Source organism: Falco punctatus (genome assembly GCF_963210335.1).
Source record: "Falco punctatus genome assembly, chromosome: 2".
In the NCBI taxonomy this organism is placed as follows: domain Eukaryota; kingdom Metazoa; phylum Chordata; class Aves; order Falconiformes; family Falconidae; genus Falco; species Falco punctatus.
The window spans coordinates 17,710,570-17,726,146 of record NC_137581.1 but is presented as its reverse complement, the minus strand read 5'-3'; the positions used below and the strand labels follow the sequence as shown (position 1 = coordinate 17,726,146).

Below are 15,577 nucleotides of genomic sequence, written 5' to 3'. Positions count from 1 at the left end.
CTTTTCACCACAGGAAGGAACTTGTGCTGTGTCCTTTCAAAGCATGTGAAATCAGAAGGAGGGAGCAGAAAAGCTTCTCCTGGTAGCTGGCTGTGGCACACTGACCTTTCCAAAACAACCTGTGTGGACCCCAGGCTGGTGAAGCTGGTGATGGTGATATTTTGCTCCAGAGATGCTGTTTACCACCATTTATTATTTAATGACAAACCAGCCTCAAAACAGTTACTGATCTGCTTTAAACAATGGACAATATTGTCCTTACCAATTATTAGTAGGATTTGGACATGATTTTTTTCCCCCTCTTGTAGTTGTTAGAACTAGAAAACAGCAGAGCTGCTGCTTTGAGGACCCAACACTTCAATAAACACAAACTGTAGCCCAGGGTGGGAGCACCCCTGCAGCCTTCCCTTTTCTACGGTTCATCAGTCTCTGTATTTGAGTGTTGCTGTCAAAATGCAACACCTACCAATGGTCAGATATTTGGTATTCTTACAAAATGTCATTGTTCTCACCTACACAGAGATTTTAAATATGATTGTGTCCCAAACCTTATCCTTCCACCTTATCGACCACGATGATTCTGTGTGTTTGTAGTGCTTATATTAAACTCATTACAGGTGAATTATGGAGTCTTGGGAAGTTATATTTGCATTGATTATAACATCTTCTCAGGCATTACACGGATTTTTTGAGGTTCTAACTTAGTATCTGACTGCAGTAAATATAACTTTGTATTACCTGATAAACATACTTAATACAATCTAATTGGGTGGGGGGGACCGTAATCTAGTGTGTGAGCTGCAACAAGAATCTACAGAGGAGATCCCACTATGTTCATGAGGGATGCATATGAAGATGAAGAGAAGGATCTTGTCTTTGCGTAGTGGTTGGGGGTGGAATCATCTCATCTAATGACACCTATCTATGGTATACACATTTACAATGAAACAAGTCACCTTAGGCTCCTTCCAGAGTTGATCGAGAGAAGTAGGTATTTTCAAGAAGTGATTCACTTGACCTATTTGTAGGCATCTATTTTAGGATTAAAATCCGCTCCCCGCCACCCCCCACCCCCCCGCCCCTCGAAGTGCCTATTTCTGTGCATTGACTGTAAAGATCAGTGAACGTACCAGCTGAAGGATAAATGTCTACATTGCAGGGTTTTTTTGCTTTTGGCTAAATGAATTAATGGTTGTTTAGATTTTATCTTTACTTGTTATTAGCTCAGACCCTTACATCATAGTAATGGGTGGTTTTGAGGCATTATGCTCACACGAAGGACTGCTCTCTTTCTGCCTATTTCATCTTGGCATTTGTATCTTCATTTTCTGTTTTTTTCTCTTCTCTGTCTTTCTATGTCTCTTCCTTTTCTTTGAAGCAGTTTCTAGTCCTTTCTTATTTTATTTCCTAAAGTTATATTAAACGAAATAATTAATTCAAGTCCTTAAAATACTATTAAGACTTTGAAGGTAGTGTGCCAGTAGGAGTAATGGAAAGCAGGTGAGTTCATAACTCTCAGAACTCCTTTGTTGGTCAGGTTTCAAGGTTATTTTCAGAGTCAGGAGGGATGGAAATATGCACTGTAAAATAAAACATTAAACTGCTCAGAAACTGAATGAGTCCTGTACCTTACACTACGTGTACTGCATTCAGACAAATGTATTCCAGGGAAAGGCTGCTTGGTGTTTTCTCGATAATGCCAATATTCTCAATTGTGGAACATCACATTTTACTCTTGTGTTTCTACAGTAGCTATAGTTTGGGTGCATTTCTTCATTTCCCCTTTGCTGAGCTGGCTGATGAGGTTACATGCTGGCCTCGCTAAAACTCCTGGCCATTGACTCTGGACCTAGATTTTAGCTGCTCTCTGCTTAGAGGGGACGTATGCTTTAAACTCTATGAGTATGAGCCACATTGTGCTTTGTGCTGTCCTTTTCCTCTCTGCTGAGGACTCTTGTCTGTGTGCTAAATAAGAGGCAGAAGAGGACACAGCAGAAGGAAGAGGATTTAGGGGGAATGTATTTCATAGGATAACCAGGATGTGCCACAGCTGTGGCTCCCCAGTCAGCACAGGGACGTTTTACTAATGTAACTTTCAAATTCTTTCTCTTCTCACAAGGAAAGGTGAAGTCTGAAAAGGAGACCTCCTTTTCTGTCAACATTAGTAATGTTATCACTATAGGATCCTATACAGACATGAAGGCTGTGGATGTCACACTGGCTGGGCAGCCCCCCTCAGAGAGGCATACAACGTACAGGGTGTGAAACCATCTGATAGCCACAAAGGTGCAGAGAAGCTGCTGAGCAGGGGTGGGCAGAAATCCTGATGTTTTCCCTACGTCCTCCAGACCCACATTATATCCCATCTTTCTCTCTTCTGCACTGAACCTGGCAGTGTGAAGCATCCAGCAGGACATCTGGGGGCTGCAGCACCTGTAGGGGTGCTGAGTGGGAAGCTGGAAGGTGCTGGGGTAGGCATGGACAAGCTTGCGTCCTAGGACGCTCAAGAAAGCAGGAACAACTCTACTTTCTCCTGCTGAGACCCAGCTCCAAACTGTATCCCCAGCCCTGGGCTGTGATGTTGAGGTGAGCAAATAACTCCCTGATATTTTGGGAGTGGGACCTGCTCTTTCCACCAACTCTACTCACTTCTCCAGGACTGAAGAGGAATACTGCTGCCTCTGACTTTTTTTCTTGCAAGCATAGTGGCTTGTTGCTCTTCTCATTTCCACCAAGATTATGCAAAACCTCCATAGCTTTAAGATGTTTATCACCTCATCTTTTAAAATCTTGTTGCTTTCATGTTTATGGTTCAGCTGTTCCCAGTAGAGCCTGATTTCCCTTCTGTTAGTCATCTTCATTTTCTTACCCAGAAAAAAAGCACTCAAACCTCATAAATTCCAGTCCTCTAAAATAATAAAATTCTATTATTAGTGTCGTCTTCCATGTAGAGTCCTATGCATGCATTATGCACATTGCTCTCTCATCAATAGTAAAAGAACCCAAAAGATTTCAAAGGAAGAAATGAAGAACACAAATCTTGTGGCCCTTTCTAAGTCAAATTCTCTTTTTAAGTCTAGGAAAATTAAGGAAGAGTGTATGAGTTGTAATGTTGATTGAAGTTTACTGTGACCCAGTTCTTTCGCAGAATTTGCTAGCAAAGTTAAGTTTTATACTGCTAAATTTCTTAATATGGAATTATAAACAGCTACTCATCTTCTGGTCAGGCCCACACACAATGATGGGCTGTTTACAGGAAGTAGAGATGTCCTTGGAGTGGCTTCTTGTTTCATGTGAAGTCAGAATCTGGTATCTTCCAAAAAATCCAAAGAAGACGTGAGACGTTAACTTGAGATTGGCAAGTTTTAATTTGCAGAACTTTCTCCTTTGAAAAGTCATATATCTATATTTGAATCTTTTACCTGTCCATTTCTAATTTACTGCTTCTAACATCAAATCTGTCTCTCTGCCAGTGTCTAACACCTGTATTTCTGTTCTACCAAAGCTGAAACTTTGCTCAGTGCAGAGACCCCTCACAGGACCTTTGACACTATTTAAAACCCAATTACCCTGAAATTTCTTCTCTTCCCAGATATGTCTCAAGCGTTCAGATTAGAATGAAATTCTTTGCTTAATAATAAATGGTACACTTGCCTACCTAATAGGAAAAGAGCTTTTGCTTCTGTTCTACATATCTGATACAAGTCTGCTTGAACTGAGTGTTGCTGGTTTCAATGTTTAACGAGATATATGTTGACTTTTTTGTATAAGTAAGGTGGAGTGGAACAGAGCAGGAGAGGATGGGAAAGAAGAAAACAAAGAATTTTGAAACTTGACATGTTTAAGAGTTACTGGCAGCAGTGGGGAGGGAGGAGGCTACTACAGACAGTAGCACAAACCTATTACTTATTCCCAGATTTCTTTACGTTGTTTATTAAGGAACTTGGTTATGCTAGTTTTAGAACAACTCAGGTTCTTGATTTTTATGCATCTGCTATATGATAAACTGCATAGGTTAACACTGCAATGCCATGAACTTCTTCCTACTTTTCACCTGTAGTGAGTTCAAGGTGCTTCTCAAAGTCTGGGGAAGTGTCCAGCATTTGAGGTAGTATGGATGTTTTCAATGTTACAACCTGTTGCTTTTCGCTGTAATGCATTTCCATTGCATTGCATTTGTATCCAACCAACAAAGAAATCACTTTTTAACATTTTTGACACCTTGTTCATGTTGCCTCATGTAAACCATTTAACTATTGTCACCAGATGGAAAATATAACACTATCTGAACGCAAACCAAATACATGAATTAAAAACAGTGTGGTCAATTTGAGATGATACAGCAAGCATACTTTTCACTTCATGGTAAAAACAGGGCATGGTATTTTACAAGAGCTTTGTTTTGTGAACAGATTAGTACTAAAAATAGTTCAAACCAACTATATTAGCACTTTCACCTTTTTAGAATCAAATTCTCATTGTTTTACAGAAGGTGTTTTTCACTTCTGTGGTTTGGCTTTAGCTAAATCTTATTATTGAAGAATAAAATGAAAAACTGATTTTATAGAAAACTTTACTAGTGACCTGAACTGCAATGTTCACTCACTTTTCAAACCAGGCACTTGGCTGCACCACTGCAGTGAGAGTTTAGATTTACTTTGCCTTTGTAAGATAAATATTCCAAAAAACTGGTTTACCTATTTGCTTTAATTGCAAAATGTTAAATACTATTCTCTTAAGCCTCATTTCCATTGTTTCAGGCTCTTAATGGTATCTTTCTGTAAGAATACTTTGCACATCTGTTTTATTTATCTAAAGAGACCATTTTTAAAAATGTTTTCCTTTAGAAGCAAATGTTGGCAGCTAGAATCTATTTTTGCATTGCTAGAAGCAGTTTAATTCCTATTATAGCAGTATGTACCTTGCTTGTGGATTTTTTTTTCTTGTAAAAGATTTTGAGACTGATTTAGCCAAGGCCTGATTCAGAGAAGTCCTGAGGACTTCCTGTGAGGTGCTGAGCAACTCAGCCAGTATCAGTAGGAATAAGAACTACTGGATTTGGCCCACAATGTTTTTAAAGTTACCATGAAATTGTGATTGTTTGTTCATGCTTATTCACATTACAGACATTTGCTCTGTATTGCTTGCAAGAAACCTTAAGAAGTTTGGAATGAAACATGCTACAGAAGTGAAATATGGATGTTATGGCAAACACATTGTATTTCCCACCCCCCACCCTCCCAGATATGTGAGTCCCTCACAGTAACTTACTATTGTCAGAACTTTTTTGCATAAAATATGTAAACATGAAAGAGGACTTGAGTATCAATTAGGAGTTTATCATAGAGAAAAGCATTGGGCTTTTTTCCCTATATTTTCCTTTTTTGGCTTGCTTGTTCCCTCCCCTTAGCAGAACATTCACACACAGACATGTATATATTTGTTTCCAGTTGTGTTCCATTATAAAATATATTTAAGCACTCCCAATGCATAGCTTTCCCACTAGCATTCATGCTACTCTCTGCATAGAAATATTCCTCCAGGAACTTAGGATCAGTTTCACAAAGAACACAAGAAACCTCAGAATATGAAATTGTGGTATCCTGATCCTAAGTAACATCAGCAAGAGTGACAGTGCTCTGAGTAGTACAAGCGCTCTGAGTAGTACAAGTGCTCATATTTGAAAGTTGTATCCCTTCACCAAAACAAACTGACAGGAACTAAATGACAGGAAAGTAATTTATCCTGGTATTTACCTGTAGCCTTGCTCTAAGGAGCCAAATGAAAGTGAAGAGTGAGGTAAAAAGAACAACTAAGTTTTCAAGGACTAAAGACACAAAAGAAGAATGGAAGGAACAGAAAAGTGGATTCTGAACTGATGCTAAAACTTAAATCACCATATTTTACAACTCTTGTAAAAACTTCTCTAGAATATTAGGATTCTTTTTACATAAGTAGTCACATCATCAGTGGGTTACATAGTTGAACATCTGGAAAGGTTCCTGAATACTACTTAGTACTTAAAACTGCTGTGCACTACTAAGCAGACAGTCTGAAGTTCACTTTGAAGATACATCTAGTGAAAGAGGCCAGGACAGTTTTACCAGCATTGTAAGGAGCTATGTCCATTACATTTTCCTGCTTGCAGAAATTGCTTTCCCAACAGGATCATTTGCCATCTCTGTGTAAAACAGAGTAGATTTCATTGCAATAGATTTTTTTCTAGAAGCTCAATAGGATCTTTCATTTGGACAACATTTTGTCTGACTCTGTGTTCAGTGAATTATATCCTGTAGATATTGTAGGTATTTTCTAATTGCTCAGGTACCATCTTAATAGTTTCTTAGTATCTACATCTGTAGGTATGAGCACATCCTCTCTCTCTCTTTCTCCCTTGTTGCTGAAATTTTATGGAAGTAAAACCTCTTTATTCCTTTTTGTACTTCATGGGAGCAAGTCATTGCAGACAATTTGTTAATCAGTTCATCCATTATAGGATGCAAAGAAACTTCCAAGAGGAAGTGTTCCCATTCATTATATGATATGAGGTCTTGCTTCTAAACAAGACTGGGTAAAATATTGTGGGATTTTCTGTCATTAAGATAAAAAAGAAAAAGATAATCTAATCAGACAAGATGCCAGTGTGAGTTAGTCTTAGGCCAGTTGGTAAGAGTACGTTAATGACAAAGATTTATATTTTGGAAATTTAAAATTTCTTCTACATCTGGTAGAAGGTGTCAGTTTGTGAAGAGATGAACTGTAATAAAAGTGTAATGCTTGTGGAAAGGACCAGTTCGCTTAAACGACACTGAAGAAGATGCAGTAAAACACTATGTACTTCATACACTGGCTTGCCTTCCTTTGGTAGATACTGCTGTCACGCTCCCAGCCGGGCCCTGGATGAGGTAGTCCAGAAGACCCTCCTCATCCAAGCTCTGCTGCAGGCTGGTCACCTCCCAGGTGCTGGGCAGCACTGCTCACCTGGGCAAACGGCTCCTCCATCAGGTCAGGTTCAAACCTGGTGTCGTGGTTTAACCCTGGCCAGCAACCAAGCACCACGCAGACACCTGCTCACTCCCCCTCACCCAGAGGAGAATCGGAAAGGGATGTAAAACTCGAGGTTTGAGATAAGAACAATTTAATAGGTAAAGCAAAAGCCGCGCACGCAAGCAAAGCAAAGCAAGGAATTCATTCCCCACTTCCCTGGGCGGGCAGGTGCTCAGCCACCCCCAGGAGAGCAGGGCTCCATCATGGGTGACGGTTACTCGGGAAGACAAACGCCGTAATGCCACATGTCCCCCCCTTCCTTCTTCTTCCCCCAGTTTATATACTCAGCATGATGTCATATGGTATGGAATACCTCTTTGGCCAGCTTGGGTCAGCTGTCCTGGCTGTGTCCCCTCCCAATGTCCCGTGCCCCTCCAGCCCTCTGGCTTGTAGGGCCTGAGGAACCAAAAGGTCCTTGATTATTATAAACATCACCCAGGAACAACTAAAAACATCAGTGTGCTGTCAACATGTTCTCACAACACAGCACTGTACTAACTACTGAGAAGAAAATTAACTCTGTCCCAGCTGAAACCAGGACACCTGGTAAAACCTGGTCTGTACTTTGTGACTACCCTACTTTTCCCAGGAGTCACCTGCTAGCTCCTTGCCTTTGCTTCCAGAGCTGCTCTGTCCTTTCCTGGCCTATTCCCAGCCCAGTGAACCCCAGAGGGCTGCCTGGAAGCTATTACCTGCAGGGTGAGAGACCACCAAGGGCTATTTCTACAAGCAAGCCTGAGCACTGGGCCAGGGGCACGCTGCCTCAGGGGCATCAGCTCTGCCTTCCCTCAGGAGATGAGGCAGTCCTAGCAGCCGCTGCAGAAAATGTGGGCTTCCTGGTTTAATTCAGCCTCTGTCTAGGACAGAAGAAGCTCATAAAGCCCTTGCTGTCTTGGGTTCTCATGGTGTATGAAAAGTGCAGGGAGCTGCTCCAGAAGTCTAGAAAAAATGTCTCTTTGAACCCCCGCTACAATACAGAGGATGCTTGAAAGCAAATTGGCTTTAATCTCCTATGTAGCTGCCATTGTATTTTCTTTGGATTAGCCTGACTGATGACATCAATATCCTTACAAAACCAGCTTATATCAGGAAGTCTATCTGGGATAAATATGGTTTCAAGAGTGAAAACAAAGTGGCTTCTGTAGGGAGCTGGTTTTCTATTGGTTTTCTATTGTTTTTCTATTGGCCACTATTTCTAGTGGCTTGACTAAGCTGCAAAGAGTGCTGGGGTGAGGTAGCCCTAGGCCATATAAGATGCCCATCATCATCTTCTTGTTTTGGTGTCTTAAATGAATTTGGATGGGGTTTTTAGGTAACTCTGAGGCAGAACTCGTGAGACCTCTGTTACCTGCTCGTTCAGGGTAAAATACTCAGGGCACAGGTGAAGTGCTGATTAAGAAAAGGTTCAACTTACTTAACCCAGTGTTGAATTCAGGAAATCTGTCTCTCTGTGCAAGCAAAATGGAAATAAGAGGGTTTGAGTGCTGTGCTGTATTTTTTTCTTTTACAATTTATGAATTTTTAAGTCTGAACATTTAGCCAACTGTGTGTTCCTTTTAGCCAGTTAGTTAAAGCTATATGCTGTAAGTTCTCCGTGAGATTTTCAGTCTCAGTTTGACCTAACCATCTAAGTCAAAGCACTGTTATTTGGGCATTCTTTTTTTTTTTTTTTGATTACTATTCCTTCAGCAGGTTCCTCCACCATTTTTTTTTTGTGAAATAGTGATGATGTCAATATAATACATCACCCTTCACAGCCTTGACATCTTGTTTTGATCCTTCTTTGCCAAGCCAGTATAGTGAAATCCCTGAAATTACAAATAGATCTGAATAGTTGGCCATTCATGTTTCAAGCCAATTGATTCTGAATAAAGTTGTCTGGAAGTTAGATTAGGCAACAAGGGATTCCTGATTCTGCTATTGATCTGCTATGTAGTGTGAGACTCACGGTATCAGTCACCGGTGCTTTGCTTTTCTAATCCACAAAACCAAAACTCTTAAAAGTGTGCTGAGAGTCAAAGATTAAAGACATTTTATGATCGTTAAGAAATGGATTCTGCTGTCTTAATCTGCTATATGATTCATCATATAACAAGTGATATCACAGTGCAAAATAGATTCATTATTTCTTCAGTAACATACCATGCAACGTGATGGATTCAAACATAACCCAGTTACTAGAACATCAACTTTGGCCAATGTGAATCTGCTGTGTCCTGCACATAAACTTTATTTTTGAGTAGTTGAAACATAAAATTGTTCTTTAAGTCATTCGTAATTCAACAGATCATTAATGACAAATGGCAGAATGTCCCAGCCGTCCTTCTAGGCAATACTCCAGATGGAAGTCATTGGATAAAGAACAGGAAGGTTTGGCAGAACGTGAAAAAAGAATAAATTTGCTACACATCACTCATTTTGCCTGACTGCAATAAAGTAATTGTAATAGAATGTTGTCACAGGATAATGGTCTCCTGCTGCTTTAGAAATGCTTTGTAAAACAGATGTTTACTTTCTCTGTGGGAGACATTGATCCCGGGACAACAGTCCTTTTCTATTAAAGGAAAATTAAGTACTTATAGGTTCAGCAGTACTATAAAAAGATCATTATAAACCTCATATAATGTAATAGGTAAAATGATATGAAATATATACGTGATGTATGTGATATATGCGATTACTCCCTAAGTGAGATTAATTCAAATGTTTCTTCCAGCAGCTCTGCAACTAACATTTTATCAGCAAATGCAGATAGGACAATGCAATGCACTATGATGAAGCTGGTTTTGTTATTTTAATCTTCCAAGGCTCTGTGAACTGTGGAAAAACAGCAGTTTTAATTAAAAATAATAACATCAAAACTCCAGCATATAATGTCTGATGAGAAATGCTTAGTTAATAAAAAATAGATAAAAATAATGAATAAATAACAATAAGGTAACACATTGTAATCAATGGAAATTAAAGACCATGCATTGTCTGTCAGGGGTGAACTCGGTATTGTGAGTTTTGCTTACTAGCAGCAAGACAAGAATTTGAAATCAGATAATAATTTGCAAGACATTTGTGCATTTCAATATAATTTTCTTAGAAGAGAAATCAGAGATTGTAAAAGACTTCAAAATATTCATATTTTTCTCTGCAATACACGGGACATATACATTGCACACTATTGTTGTATGGTAGAAAAGTTACATAGGCACTATTTTGGTGAACCTTATACATTTTACAGACACTTCTGTTACTCATCCAATAATGTGCCAACTGCAAATTTGGGCTGATGAGACATGTTTAAAGAAGAACATTTGTTTTCTTATGCGCTGTAATTGTCTATATGTGCTGTCAAAGGCATTTGACTGTCAGATGAAGTAACCCTCTGTGGTATTCAGCTTTTGCCAAGGTTGTATCTCGATCTGGAGGACTAAAATGAGAATAATTAGCCAGGGACTGAATGACTTGTTGGCTCATCAGGCTCACCTCCAGGACCAGCATCAAGTTTTAAAGGTTGTAGCTGAGCAGAATAGCCAGTGAATAGCAACACTGCATCTGGGTTTACCCAAAGAGGTGCTTCAGATGGAGCAACAGCAGACTTGAAGCCCTAATTGTATTTTTTACTCTAAGCGGTGAACTTCTTTATCTACATGCTGAAGGAAAATGTCTTTTACATTCTTGACAAGAGTGGGTTTGGTATATAACTGCATTCAGTTATAATAATCTTGACCTCAGGAATAGTCACCGAAGAAAAGAATTTCCCTTCCCATTTCAGGGTCACCACATTAGAAACATAAAAGAAAAATGTCCATAAGAGGCATGAGGAAAGTAATTTTTAATGCTGCGAGGGTAACTTAAGAGTGCTGCCAAATGCTAATAGTAAGTTGCATTGGGAAGCGATACTTTAAACTTCAAGAAAAAGAGGAAACCGAAGACTTAAAAAGTGTCAGTTTTGTCATCTTGAAACCACTTTTCCCTAGTGCTGAATAAAATGCAAATATGCATACAAGCAAGTTGCTTACCCTACAGCTGAAGTACTGCACATGGAACCAGGTGACACTTCGGTATTTTAGCAATTTAGGCTTATCAATATGTATTTTCAACACTTACCCAGTTGTCACTGCCACTGCATCAGCCAGGAAACCAGAGGAATTTTGTTCACTGAAGACTGTACGATACAGTCTATGAGAAGGAAGTAAGTTTAATGGAAACTGAAGCACATGAAAAGAGTTAACATCTTAACACAGAGTACCCTGTGCTCCGGGACTGTGTTTAGCATCAAAGGGCACTTTCCAGATCCCTTAATTCCTGCATCCCCTCAGCGCAGGAGCTTGGCCTGAGGGCAGGCAGGGGCTTGTGCAGCAGCCCCCAAATAACCTATTAAAATGAGAATTTCTTTAGGGGGAAGAAGGAAAAGGCAGAGTAACTGTCTCATCTCTCTCCGTGTAGGTACTGATGAATATTGTTATTCCCTACAGGAGGAAAGACAGAAGAGGACAATGGGTCAGGAAGTTCATGTGTGAATTAACTTTCAGGTGAAGTCATGTCTGATTTGAATCCTAGGGCTGCTGAGCACATCACCGTGACTGGAGAGAGAAAGTCTGTGCATCCCAAGTGTAATATTTAATAAGGCAATAGAAGGTGGTATGGATCATGCTGCCTTTATTATACACCCTTTCAAGCCCCAGAAATTTAAAAATTATGGCAACACAAAAGGAGACACATTGCTTCTCTTAGTCCATATATATTTCTATAGGGAAAAAAAAAAAAAGAAAAAAAGAAAAGAAATAGAAACTGGGTGTGTCAAGAGAAACAGGGATGACAACACTGAAAGCAATGCCCTGGGCAAGGGCTGTCATGCCCTAGTTAAAAGCAGCATGCTGGGCCACAGACCCGGGCCCCTTCCAAGAGCAGACAGCTCGTGCTGCTGCCTAGGGCCATGCGCAAAAGCTCCTTCATACCTGTGGAAATCCTCCCGGTCTCTTCAGTGGATTCTTGTTTAGGCTGCACTCAAACGTTTAACAGGATAAGGTTGTAAAGCATATGTCATAATACAGAGGAAAGGTAGAGTAAAAATGATCTTGAAATCGTTGCCTTTTAAAATAAGTTTTGTTTGAAAGAGGATAAAGTACTGACAAGCTGTCTTCCTTGATGGTAGGACGAGCCGCTACAGCTGAGATCACATTTCCCTGGAGCTTTTCTCCCAGGAAGGACTTGGTGGGGTTAGCACTATTGCCGTGAAATTTGCAAAGTGTCTTTCAGCCGACTGCATGGGTTGGGAAAGGTGGGATGGAGACCTGGCATTGTCCTTAAGGGTGTCATCCTGCATCCAAGCTGCTTTGTGTCCTCCACCCCCCTCCCCTCTCCCAAGGCCGTAGCACAGGGTGCTGGAGGGGAATGGATTCAGCTCCTCTCCCCTTTCGGACACGGCTCGCATCGTTAGCGGGAGAAGCGCCCGCCCAGAGACGAGGAGAGCCTCTGCCTCTGGAAACCGGCGGCAGCAAGTACCCTTCCCACGGCTGGGAAAGGCTCCCTCCCGGCCTCCCCGCGGCTGCCGCTCCGGGCGGTTGGGCGGCGGTAGGTGCCGCCGGGGAGCGAGGCGCGCCCGCCGCAGGGAGCTGTCCAGCACGGCGCGGGCTGCCGGCGGCGCGGGGCCGGGGCGGCCGCACTCGGGGGGGCCCGGTCGCCCCCCGCCCCGGCGCGGGCACGGCCGCTCCCGGCGGAGCCGTGCGGAGCCACCGGCCCGTTGCCCCGCTCGCCCTTCGCCTGGCTCCAAAGCGCGGGCGGGGGAGCGGACCGCCCTGCCCGCCCTCTCGGCAGCCGGGTGCGGGAGCGCGGGGCTGCGGGCCGGCTGCGGCCGTGGGCCCGCCCCGCCGGTGCTGCCGGCCGCCGGGGGCCGCGGGGGGGGGGCGGCAGCATCCCCCGGCGCGGGGGAGCGGAGCCGGCCGGCGGCGAACGGGGCCGAGCGCGACGGGCGGCGAGCGGGGCGGGGGGAAGCGGGAGGAGGAGGAGGAGGGGGAAAGGGCTCCAAACAACACGTGATTCCCGCGGAGCAGCGAGGGAGCCGGGGGAGGGGAGAGCGAGGGCGGGCGGCCGAGGCAGAGGAGGGCAGCCGCCGCCGCCGCCGCCGCCGCTTTAAAGCCTCCCGGCGCGGCGCCGCGCAGCACCCGCGCTCCCCGGCCGAGCGCGGCGAAGCGCGGAGCCGGGCAGCGGCGAGAGCTGCGCCGGCCCCGGCGCGGCGCCTCCGCCGCTGCCTCTCGCCCAGGGGCACCCGCGGCCATGCGAGGCGGCCGCCCCCGCGGCCGCCCGGCTCGGCGCTGCCCACCGCGGCTGCCCGCCGCCCCGCGCTGAGCCCGGCCGCCGCCGCCCCGCGGCACCATGTCCCGACGCAAGATCTCCTCGGAGTCCTTCAGCTCGCTGGGCTCGGACTGCCCGGAGACCAGCCCCGAGGAGGAGGGCGAGTGTCCCTTGTCCCGCCTCTGCTGGAACGGCAGCCGCAGCCCCCCCGGCCCCGCCGACACCCCCTTCGCCGCCGCCGCCGCCGCTGTCGCCGCGGCCAGCTCCGGGGCGCGCCGCGCTCCGCGGCGCCGGCGGGTCAACCTGGACTCGCTGGGCGAGAGCATCCGCCGCCTGACCGCCCCCGCGGTGAGTGCCCGCGCCGCCCCGGCCCCCCGCGCCGCCCCGCTGCGCTCCGGCGGCTCCCGCCGTGCCCCCGACCTCCCCCCGGGTCCCCGGGGCCGCCGGAGCCCCTGCCCCGCCGCGCCCGCCCCGGCTGCGGGCTGCCAGCCCCGCCAGCCTGCCGGAGCAAAGACCGCTGCAGCCCGGTGCTGGAAGCCGGGTAGGGAGGCACAGGCGGGTGCCGCTGCCGGTGTAGAGGGGTTGGTCATGTCCGCCGAGTCCCGTTCTGAATTACAGGAAAATCGTAAAATCATAAAGTGCTTATCACTACCTGGTTCTAGCAACATTGTTTTTATAGAAAGTTACATCTTTAGTTAGTGATGCGTGGTGTGCACATTCTTCCTTCAGCACAGAGGAGAGATGAACTTCATAATATTTGCAAGGCTTTTCTGTGCTGAACCGGGTAGAAAAAAAGTTTCGACTTTGTGTTCAGAAATATTTCAGCAACAGATTTCCTGTGCCTCCCAGATGCGCTGAGAGATCAAGTTTCTTTTAAGTGTGCTCTGAAATCCATGACATGATTATCTGGGTAGCTACACTTGCAGTTGAGAATCAGTGAAGCACTGAGTATGCTAAAATAAGGAGTGAATTTGGGTAGAACCCATAACATATGCTGGTATCACTTTGTAAGACTGAAATCAATGGTTCAGGAGTTCTGGCAGATGCATGTAAAATACAAGGTTCTTATCTAGCCTGTTACAATTGTGCTATGCTCCTATAAATACCTCTGTGGCCACCACTACGTTTTCCTCCTAAGGTTTCAGCTGCAACTGAATGCTTGTTTGGTCTCCAAGATGTTTTAATGTGTTAAGATACACCACATTAATTGCAACAGGTAGTCTTAATCTGTAAAACAGCTGTATCTGCTGTTGTGGCATTGGATCATCTTTTTACATGTTGTTAACCACCTTTGGAAATTACTTACAAATCTCATCACCATCAGTTGTCCATTTGCTTCGGTTTTCACATACTCTTTTCTGTTCGATGTTTCTTGAACTGGCTGGGCAGGAGTAGACAAGCTGTTTGATGGGAGAAGTTAGCAGTGCAGCACGTACCTAATAGCCATCCAGCTTCAGTGCAGGCTTTTCTTTCCCATTGATTTTTCCCCTCTCCACTGGGAATCTGGTCTTGTAATGCTGATATTAATAGATGATATTTCAGGTGACCTGTCTTGTTTTAGTAAAAAAAAAAAAAAAAGCTATTTAATTTGATAATAATACAACAGTATAATTAGAGCATGTGTTACCTAAAATATTTGAAGTATTCTGAAGTAGCTCAGTGCAGTATTTTTAGATAACCTTAGTATTTGTATTTTCCCAGCTTTGACTGTTACCTCCTGAACTGACTTGCTATAAAAGACAATTACAGTTTTAGTTTTCATGAATTGTTGAATATGTTTTCAAAATAAGCACATTCTTTGAATTAAGAGATGAGGAAAACTTTGATAGATCTTACAGTCTTCTTTCTTTCCTGCTTTCAGAGAAATTTATTTAAGAATGCAAAAATTCATCCAGCCTGGTTTTGATGTCCCAAATAACAGCTTCCATGTTTTCTTTGGGAGGTAATTATAGCAACCCTTATTGCTGAAAAACTGTGTCCTTTTAAAATATGTATATGTGATACATACTGCTTAAAATTTCCCTTTTTATCTTGGCATCATAACTAGAGCTTCACTCCCATCTTACACATTTTGGCATACACTAATGCGATTAGGTCTAAAAAATGTTGTTATAGTCCTGGAATAAAAATAGAATCAGGTTCCCTGTCTTTCCATTTTTCACTCTGACAAATCACTGTTCAGGTGCATTGTTATTTTGGTGCATTCTTTTCTTACTGAGAATCTGTTCTGTGATACTGACTG

The 15,577-nt window shown here is 43.7% G+C and overlaps 1 protein-coding gene across 1 annotated transcript in view; it reads left to right on the top strand.

Annotated features, from left to right (window-relative positions):
* Positions 1-12,804: 12,804 nt before the first annotated feature.
* Positions 12,805-15,577, top strand: part of GUCY1A2 (guanylate cyclase 1 soluble subunit alpha 2) — a 178,632-nt gene continuing 175,859 nt past the window's right edge. The window contains exon 1 of the mRNA XM_080377075.1: positions 12,805-13,683. Within this exon, the coding sequence (XP_080233201.1) occupies positions 13,417-13,683 (267 nt within the window). The 5' untranslated portion in view covers positions 12,805-13,416. The remainder of the gene's footprint in view (positions 13,684-15,577) is intronic.